Source organism: Nicotiana tomentosiformis, chromosome 2 (assembly GCF_000390325.3).
Source record: "Nicotiana tomentosiformis chromosome 2, ASM39032v3, whole genome shotgun sequence".
Taxonomy (NCBI): Eukaryota; Viridiplantae; Streptophyta; class Magnoliopsida; order Solanales; family Solanaceae; genus Nicotiana; species Nicotiana tomentosiformis.
The window spans coordinates 154,654,763-154,668,749 of NC_090813.1; the positions used below are offsets into that span (position 1 = coordinate 154,654,763).

General features: G+C 40.3%; 1 protein-coding gene across 2 annotated transcripts in view; it reads right to left on the reverse strand.

The window, feature by feature from the left end:
• Nucleotides 1-320: 320 nt before the first annotated feature.
• LOC104112049 (vacuolar protein sorting-associated protein 54, chloroplastic-like) overlaps nucleotides 321-13,987 on the reverse strand; it is a 44,919-nt gene continuing 31,252 nt past the window's right edge. Inside the window, exons 14-20 of one of the 2 annotated variants that reach the window (XM_070196265.1) lie at nucleotides 5,282-5,363; nucleotides 3,817-3,896; nucleotides 2,993-3,154; nucleotides 2,359-2,422; nucleotides 1,710-1,790; nucleotides 1,283-1,522; nucleotides 321-626 (exon numbers count right to left, since the gene is read on the reverse strand). In XM_070196265.1, the coding sequence (XP_070052366.1) occupies nucleotides 2,378-2,422; nucleotides 2,993-3,154; nucleotides 3,817-3,896; nucleotides 5,282-5,363 (369 nt within the window). In that variant the 3' untranslated portion in view covers nucleotides 321-626; nucleotides 1,283-1,522; nucleotides 1,710-1,790; nucleotides 2,359-2,377. Of the gene's footprint in view, nucleotides 627-1,282; nucleotides 1,523-1,709; nucleotides 1,791-2,358; nucleotides 2,427-2,992; nucleotides 3,155-3,816; nucleotides 3,897-5,281; nucleotides 5,364-13,987 lie in introns of both variants that reach the window. The other variant, XM_070196264.1, reaches the window with a different exon arrangement.

The following is a 13,987-nucleotide window of genomic DNA, read 5'->3' on the forward strand; positions in this document are numbered from 1 at the left end:
ACAGTTCCACAGGTGTATTTGACAAAGCAATTCAGCTTAATAAATCAATAAGCTGTATTTTTTGACAAAGCAAACCACACTTCCACAGGTGGGATCGTATTACTAACATTTTGAAGACACCAGGATAGATTGTTTTTAGTGTTTTAATAATACAATCAACAACTGCTATACCTCATTTCAAGTTTATTGTTACAATACAAACACTATGGATACCATTTATTATTTTTTTGCTTTCATAGAATATGATCTACTACTCATATGTGTTAAATGACTTATTCCTTAAAAAAACTGGAATACGAATGAGATCCACAATGCCATCATCAGGAGAAAACATGCTTGAATTAAGCAAGGAACCGATACATACAATTACTTTCACTAGTATACACTACAACTGCACTCTGAAAATTATTCAGCTTCCACTGTCAGCTCATGTCTCTTTCTTTTCTCCTAAATCAAGATAAGAAAAAATCTACTGTCCAGGCCAAAAGAATACAATCATTAAAAAAAAAACGATTCATCTGACAAATCATAAACTGTGTATGACAGCTCCAAATTTGCTGTTAAGGACTCTTTCTCCCCTCAAAACTCCATTTGGTAATAAGACATCCAGTTAGAAGACCGCGCATCTGGGGAAATTGCAGAGTTATGTGAAGAGAAATTTCCAACAATAACTATTTTACAAATTTGTACATAAATGCGATAGTAGTCAATGACACAATTTGAGAAAATCCAATGATTGATATTACTCAGAATCAGTTAGCAATGAAACTCACATGAGATTTTAAGATGAAACATAAGTTAAATGTAAGCTTGGGCAAGTGTGAACTAATGAGCTTCTGCAGTGCACTTCTTCCATAATTGTTACTATAAACTCTGGCACATTTTCCACATCTCTAAGCAAGCTCTCATCTCGCTGTGATATTTCACATTTCTCTACTACTCATCAAGACACTCTCCCCCTTGTTAATTACTAAACACAATCACACATCCACCTAATTGCGGCGATATGAGTTAAATGTAACTGATTAGATGAGCAAAGGCATTTTCAACAATGGAGCAGTACGAGATGCAACCCATGCACAAATATAGGATGTGGCATGCTGCTTGTTTAGATAGGTTGTATATAAGTGTGAGTACAACAGTATCGCACATACTCAATGCTTTTCCTTATTACTCTTTTTCCATCTCTTTTATCTCTCACACAGCTTATCCCTGACCTCTGATTCATTATAGTGTCTCTTATTATCTATTCACATAAAGAGCCCAGTAACACCATATGTACCTTCAAATTAATTGTACAATATTGATGCATAGTCTTCAGGTGTCCTCTTGATTGCTCCAATCACGCTTATCCAATGTTTTTGAGATGTAGACTACTTTACAAAGAATCTATTGACTTGCTTCCGCACAGAAATTTTGTGCCAGAAACTCATCAAGTTGCCCCCAATTAGGAGGATTGGATTTACTATCAGAAGGCAATGATCTGATACATCCAAGCAGATGCTGAACATCACGATACGTTCTGTTACAAGAAAAAACAAGTTAATTAATAATAGGAGGTAACAGATAAAGGAATAAATAAAGAACTCCCAGGGAAGGTTTTAGTTATAATTAGAAATTGTATCATTCAAAGAATATTAAATAGTATTAATCACTAAACTACGTCTCATATGAATAAAATTTCTCATTATATAGACACTAGACAGTACCTTTGTCTAGCTTGTTGACTGCTAATATCCAATCGTGAGAATGCTTCTGAAATTTGTGAGTGAAAGATAATAACCACTTGCCTGCAAGTATCAGATTTTTTAGTACCATCTGTTGCAAGCAAGGACTAATTCAAGACGTACTTATGCTTAGTATCCCACACTCATTAGTAATGATAATCATTGGTACAAACATATTTGGTCACAAATACCTAAAGTCCTTTTTGAAGCAAGGGACGAAGAGAGAGAAAACACTTCTTCCAGTTTTCAAAGCCAGCATCCAGGGTATATAAATTAGTTTAATCAATAAATATAACTGGGGAAGTAGTTAGGGAAAGCCATACTTGAGGATGTTTATATCAAGAGTTATATTCACTGCCTATGTGAAGCTAATCTTCTAGATAGCTCTCTTGTAAAGTAAGCATGCATGTTACTCTTTTTTCCCCCTTTTTTCCGACAGAAGTGCAGGGATGGATTACTTTTTTACGAGAATCAAAAGAAGGGCATCACTGCTGGCGCAAGAAAAACCGAGCCCCCCCCCCCCCCCAACACACCCACCCACCCAAAGGAAAAAGAAAAAGAAAAAGTCTAATCTTCTCTTCTAGCTCATGGACGCTTCAGGGAAGAGAACCTCAAATTTTCAAATCCTCACCTGAAAATAGCTTGAACATCTACCTCATGCAGAGTTCGAGATAACACACGTTGAAGAAGGCCGACTTCCTTCAAACAAATGAAAAAAGTAAAATGAGTTAATGGAACTTCTGATAAAACAAAGAGAATCTAAGGAAACAACAAAAAACAGAAGTAACAAGCATGTAAGAACTAAACACAGAAACTATGCAAGAAAGTGAACTCACTAGCAAGATTGCAGAAATATTAAGAGATAACTGAAGATAGGAGGACAAGAAAGACGACCAAAAATCATTGTAACAATACATCAGATCAATTTTATTTCGAGAATGAGTCAAAAAACTCAGCTAATCTAGTTAAAGGGTAAATATTCCAAGAGGTGCGTGAACTTGTTAGTCATTAATATATCAAGTCAACATGGCAATATTTGGATTCACAGATTGGTTCATCAATATTCCAACGTGGAAGGTAGTAATCACGCTTCAACGGTTTCCCTTCTTCAACTCAATTTTTCTTCGCACATCAGCTTTGCACAAATTTCATGTTGATAAGCTAGAATGAATTGTTAATTGCAGAAATTCCGTAAAACCTTTACTTCAAAAAGGGCAAGAACTGAGGTGAAAAAACATTCAGACATATCACAGACAAGCTTCTACCTTTGTGATTGAACGAGCATACTGACTTGGCTGTGAGTCAGTATCTTCCTGCCTATTCCAACTCTCAACAATTTGTGGCAAACTCCGAAGGTGTACCAGCAATCTTTCCCGCATTATCTGTACCAACTTGGAATGTATTTCATCACGATGAACTTTGTAGTCCTAATCACAGAAAGAAATTAGAGTCGAGGATTTCCAGCCAATATCTTGGATTATGATGCTTTAAAAGTACGATGATCTCAGCAGAGAAAAATATTTGACTGGGGCACGGTAAAACGTAAAAGCAGTTGCCTTTATATTTTGATAAGCAAGTAAAGCAAATAAAAGTAAATAAATACAAAAAATAGTGTATGGACAGGTATAGCTTGACATGGTCCATACTTGCATAAATAATGGTAACATCTTATAAGATGCCCTTAATTCTTTTATTTACTTCCTGGCGATCTCGTACACGTATATGGTAAGATTAAATAGGGTACCCACTCTCTTTAATGAGTTAAAAAAGCATATAGTAACAGGCACGAACAAGGTGCAAAAGTACAAGCTTTACAAGAAAGAAAGAAGAAAAGCCTTGAAGTTACACTCCCCGCCCACCCCACCCCCACCGGCCCAACCCCAAAAAAAGGTGAAAAAGAAAACCTGAATTACACTAGCAGAGTGAACACAAAAATGAAAAATACCCAAGGAAATTTCACAAAAGAAAATGATACATCAAAACAAACCTTGAAGGTTGACCAAGAAGCAGAAATGTTCATTCCATAAGTAGCTACCTATTAGGAAGGAAGAAGCGTGCAGGAAAGAACATAAGCAAATATCTTCCTTACCTGTGCTACTCGATCAACCTCCAGCATTAGCAATCCCTTGTGTGTCTCCGGCACTTTCAGAAGAAGTATCCTCTTGATTTCTTCAAACATACAAAATATGCAAAATGAATATGGGTTACATAATAGGTATCAAAGAAACTCTGGAAAGTTATTAAAGCATGAAAAATACTTCTACGCCATTTTTTTGCAATTGAGGACAACATTTGTAGCTTAAATTCCAGAACCATATCATCTAATAGTAGATAAAAGCCATTACACAAGATGATTTCTAACATCTGCCCTTAGTCAACAAATTTAGTACGACAAACTTGGTCCTCTGCTCCTTTTTCAGATAAACTTTCCTGAGTATAAGGCCTATGAAAGGAAAAACTTTTGTCTCTTGGGTGTCCCTTTTTTTTGATAAAGTGTCTCTTGGGTGTCCCCTTTTTTTGATAAAGTGTCTCTTGGGTGTCCCTTACTAATCTATCTCTGGGATCAGGACAAAAAGACAACTCTAATGTCGGGAAAAGAAAGGAATCCTTTATAGCCTAAAGAAAGTAGTATATTTCTATAAAGAGATGTAGCACTTATTTTACTCATTTAGAGAGGTGAAAAAAATAGATGTAGCACTGAGTAGACTAATGAAGAAAGGGTGAACAAAAGTGTAGCACTAAATAGTCTGATGAAGAAAGGGCGAAGAACTGGTGAAAATGTGCATGGGAGCTTCAGATTAAAATGACTATGCATATGGGACAGAGAGAGATGAAAGGAAGCTAAAATGTGTGATGAGATAGGTGAGACGCCACACTTGGAGATACCAGGTTCAAATCAGAAAATCAGCAATTATTTGACATGATTGTGGCAAATCGGGAGTTTTCAATAAGAAAAAGGAAGCTAAAATGTGTGATGAGATAGGTGAGACACCACACTTGAAGATACCAGGTTCAAGTCAGAAAATCAGCAATTATTTGACATGATTGTGGCAAATCGGGAGCTTTCAATAAGAAAAAGGAATCATGCAACTATTAAGACTTGATGGAACTTTTTCAGAATTGCCAACTGACAGAGGTGATCACGTGTAATGCAAAAACACCCAAGGCAGGACGAGTTCGCAGATGAAGAGAGATTAACTCTACGGAAAACCTGAATGGCTGATTTCCTCTGGATACTCATTCAGACACTCAAGTAAAAAAAATGCCAATACATTACATTTTGTATAATAGGCAATGGACCACCTAATTTTCATGAATATCAACTATACACTGACAGAGGTAGAAAGATAACAATGTACATAACCAGCATATGTTCCACTTTAAATTCCAACCTGAATTCAGGTAGCAAATTAAATGAAAGGTAACCTTGGCATGCTATTACCAATGGAGCAATGTCCAAGCACATTGATATATCTTAAAGCAAAGATCAACCATGAATGCAATAGTGGACAAGGAATGAGACAAAAGCAAGAAACAAATAAGAACTCCATTACCAGGAATTATAGTGTATGTGAAACTGATGACTTGGCTTGTCAAAGCCAAGTGCTTAGAAGTAATAGACTTCAAACCTGAAACCTGCAAAATTTTCTCAAATTAAAGACACCAATACTGCATATACAAGATAGAACTGAGAAAATGCTTAAAGAGAAGAAATTGTGAAAAAAACGCTCAGTAGAGATGAAACGCAAATTAGGTCAAAAACTCTAATTCAAGTTACAGGCAAACTATAAAAGCAGAAAGCTTTACACTTCGATAATGATTTCCAGAAGAATACTTCAAAAACCAAAACATCAATATAATACATTTACTGGCATTGTGACCTTAGACAACTTAACAACCACCAGAAACAAGTCCCAGACCAGAAATATGTGCTCACTAAAATAAACCCAAGATCTGTTAAGTGGGATATAACAACAATCAGAGTCAATAGTCAATGTGGTTAAATGACAAAAGAGAATACGTTTCTTCAGTGTAAGAAGAAATCTTTTGAAGGCCATCAAACAGGGACTAGCTGCTGAAGATTGATATGAACTCCTCGAGAACAGGAATAATTTTGAGTCAAGTTACAAAGGACTGAAAGAGCTTTGATGTGGCATCAGAATGAAAAAAGCATGGGCATGACAGATGTGGAGCAAGAGAGTAGAGATCTGTATGTAACACTAAATTGTAGAAGTTGAGAGTAAATTGATGAATTCTAATGATGAAATGAACTCAACACCGATAATGGACTTGCACTACGTCTTTCTGGGTTTCTACGCCATCTCTCCCTCTTTAGAAAGGTCTGAAGAGTCCTTGAGTGTGTCTTGAGGGAAGAGCCTACAAGAAGTGACTCGGATAGTTTTGGAGTGCGTCTTTGAATGGAGAAGAAAGAGCAAATGTCTGTTATTCAATATTTTTTTGATAAGTAAAGATAAACAACAACATACCAAATATTATCCCACACTGTGGGGTCTGGGGAGGGTAGTGTGTACGCAGACCTTACCCCTACCCTGTGAGGATAGAGAGGTTGTTTCCAATAGACCCTCGGCTCAAGAAAGTATAAGCACCACATTAATGAAAATATAGACAAGAAGGGACAGCACCAAAAGCCATATAAAAGCAGAATAAAGACAACAAGATAGTAAGGTGATCAACAATGAGAGAAAACAACGGTTAGTCATAAAAACCTACTACTAACAGAAAGCGAGACTGCGTGCCAAAACTACTGTTATGAACACTCTAAACTACCTACTCTACTACCCTAATCCTCGACCTCCATACCTTCCTATCAAGGGTCATGTCCTCGGTCAGCTGAAGTTGCGTCATGTCTTGCCTAATCACCTCTCCTCACCCCTTCTTTGGCCTACCTCTACCTCTCCGTAGGCCCTCCAATGTCAACCTCTCAGACCTTCTCACCGGAGCGTCTGTGCTCCTCCCCCTCATATGCCCAAACCACCTAAGTCGCGCTTCCCGCATCTTGTCCTCAGTAGGGGCCACACCCACCTTGTCGCGAATAACCTCATTTCTAATCCTATCTAACCTGGTGTGCCCGCACATCCATCTCAACATCCTCATCTCTGCTACCTTCATCTTCTAGACATGAACTATCTTGACTGGCCAACACTTAGCCCCATACAACATCGTCGGTCTGACCACCACTCTGTAGAACTTACCTTTTAAGTTTCGGTGGCGCCTTCTTGTCACACAACACCAGAAGCGAGTCTCCATTTCATCTATCCTGCCCCAATACGATGTGTGACATCTTCATCAATCTCCCTATCCCCCCGAATAATAGACCCAAGGTACTTAAAATTTCCTCTCCTAGGGATGACCTACGAGTCCAGCCTCGCCTCCTCTTCCCCTCCTTGAGTCTCACCACTGAACTTACACTCCAAGTATTCTGTCTTGGTCCTGCTCAACTTGAAACCTTTAAACTCCAGGGTCTGACTCCGTACCTCTAACTGCGCGTTCACACCGCCTCGCGTCTCGTCAGTCAATACAATATCATCTGTAAATAGCATGCACCACGGCACCTCCCCTTGGATGTGGCGCGTAAGTACGTCCATCGCCAGGGCAAACAAAAAAGGGCTGAATGCCGACCCCTGATGCAACCCCATCATAACCGGAAAAATGGTCCGAGTCCCCACCCACTGTCCTCACTCGGGTCTTTGCTCCATCATACATGTCTTTAATCACCCTAACATAGGCAACCGGTACACCTCTAGCCTCCAAACATCTCCACAAAACCTCCCTCGGAACTTTATCGTACGCCTTTTTTAAGTCGATGAACACCATATGCAAGTCCTTCTTCCGGTCCGCCGTCACTGTAGCAGTGAAAAGTGCCAAACAGTACCGTGAACAGTGACTTCGTCACTGTTCATCGCGGACAAAGCTGGAACTTTAGGCTTCAATGGCCACAATGGCCGGCGACCAACCAGCTTTTCCAGCTGGTCTGCCCTCCCCCAGCATTGCACAACAACATACAACAACTAACTCCAACCCAGCTCCTCTAGATTACTCGAAGATTTTGAAACCAAATTCTTTAAATCCTCCAGCGACGGCTACTGCTGCAGCTTTAATTCAACCCATTCCACTGCGACGAGCAGTGTATTTGAATGGCCAACCAGTGGTTAAATTCACAGAGGCAGAAGTAGATAGAATGAACGTGATTGAGGCCTCCAATATGCTGTCGTTGGCAAGCTTTCATATGGTTCTCCGGAGATTCACGAGCTTCGCCGAATAATTCCAACTCAATGTGGTATCAAAGGTGAGTCTAATATCGGATTCCTTAGAGATCGTCATGTGTTAATTAGATTAACTCTATGGCAAGATTTCCTCGATTTCACATCGAAGAGTACGTACTACATCAAAGCCAAAGATGGGTACGAATACCAATTGCGTACTCTTATCTACGATGTAAAATTTAAGGCGGGTGAAGAAACTCCGATGACGATGGCGTGGATTTCTTTTCCTGGACTGCTGCCTACCTTTTTTGTAAAGGAAACTCTGTTTTCTTTGGCTACAGCTGTGGGAAGGCCAGTGTGTCTTGACGCGGCAACTACAAACAAAACTAGGCCGAGTTGCGCAAGAGTAAAAGTTCTTGTTGATTTGTTGGCCGAACTACCTAAAAAGGTGCGATTGGATATTGATGATGAAGCTTCTGGTGGTGTTCGAACAGAATGGGTGAGAATTCAGTATGACATGCTACCAAAATATTGTAAGGAGTGTAAACTACAAGGACATGATGAAATTGAATGTTGGCATTTGCACCCCGAGCTTATTGAGAATCGAAGCAGCAAGGAAAGGAATGATCTTGCTGAGTTGAACGACTGGAATTCTGCTGCTGATGAACAAGGAAAAACCAAAAATCACATTACCCCTTTAATGATTCTCACGAGTGAAAAAGTAGTCGGGAACGTAGGTGCACAGTGGAAGGAAGTTTGGGATAATCGGGGAACCAACAAAAATAATAAAACCCAGGTACAAGGGCAAACTGGCAATGCAATCATGCCAGTGAATGCTGGTGTACAGCAGGTGCACAATAACTTTGCACTGATGGAGGTCGAAGAAGATCAGACAAACAAGGAATAAATTTGCAGTATTAGAGGAGGAACAAAGTGATATAAACGAGAACAACCAACTGGTTTTGGTGGGGGAAAAACCAGTCTTCAGTTCTAAAGATGGTCCTACTCCTTCTGGGGTTCAGTCCACAATCGACTGGGTTCATAGAAGGTCTGGGACTAGCAAAAAGGAGCTAAAACAACTCAATGTGACCACAAACCAATCTTGTCATGCGATTCCATCTCAAATTTTTAAAGATTCTGGGCGGATAGAGGATCTTGATGAGGTAAACTCTACAAAGGTCTTATGGAGCAATGCAGTTGAGGTTAAGAATGATCAGATGGGCAAAACAAAGACAATAGAAGACAAGGTGAAGAAGGACAACAATCCAAGCTCACCTGGCGATAGGCTGGCGACGCCGGACCTAAAGCCAGGCTCACCTGGCGATAGGCTGATGACGCCAGGCCTAAAGCCAGGCTCACCTGGCGATAGGCTGGCGACGCCAGGCCTAAAACCAGGTTCACCTGATGAGGCAGCTACAGTAAACGCCAACCTTAGAGCCATTGGAGAGATTGTGGCCTATGTAGATGGTGTTCCGGTCCATGAGCTACAATTCAAGGAGTATGAACAGGCTGATGAGCGGGCAATTGTTCCAAGAGCATCCGGGGAAATAGAGGAAGTGCCTATGGAATCTGGCACTGATCAAACCATGCAACTACATCTTAATGTTCCAACTAAGACTCCTCTACAACATTTACATGATTTAGTTACACACAATGCGACACCAATTGATGAAGACTTATTGAGACAAAATCCAATGGAGGATGAAGGAGATGATGAATCAACTGCCGAAAACTTCAAACAAGTGGCTAGGGAAGGGGATTTATCACCCACAACTAGTGCTAAAGGAGGTAAAAAAATTAAGAAGAATCAGAGTAAAGATCCACCACAACCTTCAAGAATAATGCCCAGGAGGGCTGCTTCTCTATCTAGATGATGATCAAAACATTAATATGGAACATAAGGTCTGTGAATACACAACAGGCCTTTCCTAGGGTGATCAATATGAATAGGGAGCATAATTTTTGTGTAGTTGCATTGATGGAGCCTTTTCAAAAGAAGGGAATCATTGAGAGATATAAAAGGAGGTTGAATATGGAGACTGCTTATACAAATATTAATAGGCAAATATGGTTGTCCTTCGATGCAGTGGTGGAATGGGAATTAGTGGAGGATACTGAGCAACAGGTGACTGTGAGAGTGTTTCACCATGACCTGGGGCAGCACATGATGATGACATTTGTCTATGCAAAATGTTCAGCAATGGAGAGGTTGAATTTGTGGGATCACTTGTATTATTTAGCAAGTGATATGGAATTACCATGGTTTACGGAGGGGATTTCAATGTGTTATTGCATGAAGATGAGAAAATAGGGGGACTTCCAGTACACCCTCCTGAATATGAGGATTTTGCTTTTTGTGTAAACTCTTGTGGTTTGTTTGAGCAAGGCTACAAAGGAAGTCCATTCACATGGTGGAATGGGAGATCCAATGCTGAGTGTATATTCAAGAGACTGGATAGGATTTTTGTGAATTTGCCATTTCAGAACATGTTGCCAACTATTGAAGTTGAGCATCTAATCAGAACTGGATCAGATCATGCACCATTGCTAATGACATGTGGGGTGCAGACAACCAAGTTTGTCAAGCCTTTCAGATTCTTGAACTTTTGGACAAAGCATGCTACATTTATGGATGTGGTGAGGCAGAATTGGGAAGCTGATTTCATAGGGGATCCGTTTTTGATGTTCAAGCAGAATATCAAGAGGGTGAAGGCAGCACTCTCAAAATGGAATAGGGAAACATTTGGTGATATCTTCAAGCAATTGGCTATTTTGGAGGACATTGTTAGGGTGAAGGAGATGTTGTTTGAAGAAGAGCCTACAACTGAGAATAGGATTGTGCTTCAAAAGGCTCAATCTGAATTGAAGAAATACTTGAATATTGAGGAGCAGTATTGGAAGCAAAAAACTGGGATGAATTGGTTTGCTGAAGGAGATAGGAATACAAGTTTCTTTCACAACCATGTCAATGGCAAAAGAAAGAAATTGCAACCGAAGAGGATCAAAAGTGGCAGTGGGGTATGGATTGAAGACCAGGAGCAATTGGCTACAGCTGCAGTGGACTTCTATCAAAAACAGTTCACAAATGAAGGTGATGCTTCTGAATTTCCCTTGCTCAATAATGTACCTTCAATGGTCACTATGGATCAGAATTTGGAACTTAGCAGATTGCCAACAATTGAAGAAGTAAGGGCAGCAGTTTTTGAGCTTAGTGGGGAGAGTGCTAGTGGCCCTGATGGATTCACTGGCTTGTTTTATCAAACATGCTGGGATGTTATTGATGCTGATATACACAACATGGTGCTACACTTCTATGGAGGAGCTGCATTGCCTAAATCCATCACTCACACCAATCTAGTGTTGCTGCCCAAGAAACCTAGAGTCGAGACCTTCTCTGACTTAAGACCTATTAGTTTGAGCAACTTCATTAACAAGGTTTTGTCTAGGGTGTTACATGACAGATTGGAGATTTTTTTGCCATCTCTAATAGCTCCTAATCAATCCGGATTTGTAAAGGGTAGGAGTATATTTGAGAACATCTTATTGACTCAAGAAATTGTCATTGACATAAGGTTAAGGGGAAAGCCAGCTAATGTGGTGATCAAGCTTGATATGGCTAAGGCCTATGATAGGGTCTCATGGAAGTACTTATTGCATGTGCTAAAGAAGATGGGATTTTCTGAACACTTCATCAACATGGTGTGGAACTTGATGTCAAATAACTGGTATTCAGTATTGGTGAATGGGCAGTCCTCAGGGTTCTTTAAGTCGACAAGGGGTGTGAAACAAGGGGATCCCCTATCTCCAGCATTGTTCATTCTGTCAGCTGAGGTACTTTCCAGGTCTTTGAATAAGCTTTTTGAAGACAAGTCATTTGTGGGATTTGGAATGCCTAAGTGGTCTGATTCTTTAAACCACTTGGCGTATGCTGATGATACGATAATCTTTGAATCTGCTCATCCTCCCTCTTTGAGCAAGATTATGGCAGTGTTGGGGAACTATGAGAAGATATCAGGTCAGATGATCAACAAAGATAAGAGTTCATACTACATGTATTCAAAGGTTGCTAATGGATCGTTTCAGGCAGTTGGAGCTATTACAGGATTTGCAAGAGGTAAATTCCCCTTCACATATCTAGGGTGTCCTATTTTTTACACTAGAAGGAGGAACGACTATTATGAGGAGCTTATCAAGAAGGTAAGGCTAAATTGCATTCATGGAAAGGAAAACTGCTGTCATTTGGAGGAAAGGCAACACTCATCTCTAGTGTGTTGCAAAGTATGCCAGTTCATATGTTATCAGTCCTTGATCCACCAAACAGCATCCTGGGGCATCTACATAAGACTTTTGCTAGGTTCTTTTGGAGCACAAAGGAAGAAGGGAGAAGCAGACACTGGGCTTCATGAAAAAATCTTTGCCTTCCTAAAGAGGAAGGGGGGATAGGTTTTAGGTCCTTAAATGATGTCTCAAGGGCACTGTTTGCTAAACTATGGTCGAGGTTTAGGACCACAAAATCTTTGTGGTCTAATTTCATGTGGAATAAGTATTGCAAGAAGGAGCCACCAACTGTGGTGCGTTTTAGGGGAGGGCCTCATGTTTGGAGAAAAATGCTGAATGCTAGGGAAGAAGTAGAACATGAGATCGTAAGAGTGGAACAACTAATATTTGGCATGAAAATTGGACTGGATTGGGTGCACTTTATCATGTATTGCCTGAAGACTTTCCAATCAATGAAGGTCTTCAGGAGGTGGCAGAACTGCGGCAAGGGGAAACATGGGATGATCAGCTGCTAGATCAAACTTTCAATGAGGAAATTGCAGGACATATAAGGCTAAATGTGCACTATGAAGGCAGTGAGGGATATTGGGATAAGCCATACCGGATGCCAACTCCTTCAGGCAAGTTCAGTGTTAGCAGTGCTTGGCAAATATTAAGGCATAGGGCAGATCCTAATCGGGAATTCAAGTTAATATAGATTAAAGGTTTGCCATTCAAGATATCCTTCTTCTTGTGGAGATTGTGGAGGCAGAAAATAGCCACCGATGACATGTGGAGGAGGCAAGGGCAAATGGTGATGTCTAGGTGTTGGTGTTGTCAGCAGCCCCAAGAGGAATCCATTGAGCATATATTTGTCACAAGTCCTACTGCCTCTAAGGTATGGAACTTGTTCATGGGGGCTGCTGGAATTTCTGTGCAATTGATTCAATTGAAGCAGATTATAAGGCATTGGTGGTATGCTCAGTGTTGTCCGAAATTAAAGCCACTATTTCAAGCAGTACCAGCTATCATCACTTGGGAGCTGTGGAAGAGAAGAAATACAGGTAAACATGGTGGTTCAATGTCCACAAATAGGGTGATTCATGAGATAAATAGGACATTGCATCAACTGGGAAGGGTGAGGTATGCTTGGATCCCTAATATTCCATTGTTATGGCCAGACATGATTCAATACTTTGAAGGATATAAACCTATATTGATCACTACAAGAGTAACATGGCAGCTTCCTTGTCATGGTTGGTACAAATGTAATACTGATGGAGCTTCAAAGGGCAATCCTGGACCTAGCTCCCTAGGCTTTTGTGTGATGGATGATGAAGGTGATGTGGTGTATGCTAGGGCAGTAGACCTGGGAGTTACAACTAATGTGGTGGCTGAAGCTAAGGCTATTCTTCAAGGGTTGGAATATTGTGTGGAGCATGATTTTCACCCTCTCATACTGGAGACTGATTCATTGGTGATGAAAAAGGCGATAGAAGGGGAATGGGATCCTCCTTGGGTAATTGCACAGGATGTGAAGAAAATTATAGAGATGAAGGACAACTTCAATGTGATCTTTCAACATGTGTTCAGAGAAGGCAACTCAGTGGCGGATTTTATAGCTAACATTGTGTTCTCTTTTGCAGGTACATCTGAGTTTCATTCATTCTCTGAACTGCCTAGTGCAGGGAGGAGGTTGATCAATCTAGACAAATCTCAATCACCTAACCTTAGGATTAGGATAGCAAAGAGAAGAACCCCAGACTGATGGCTTCACAA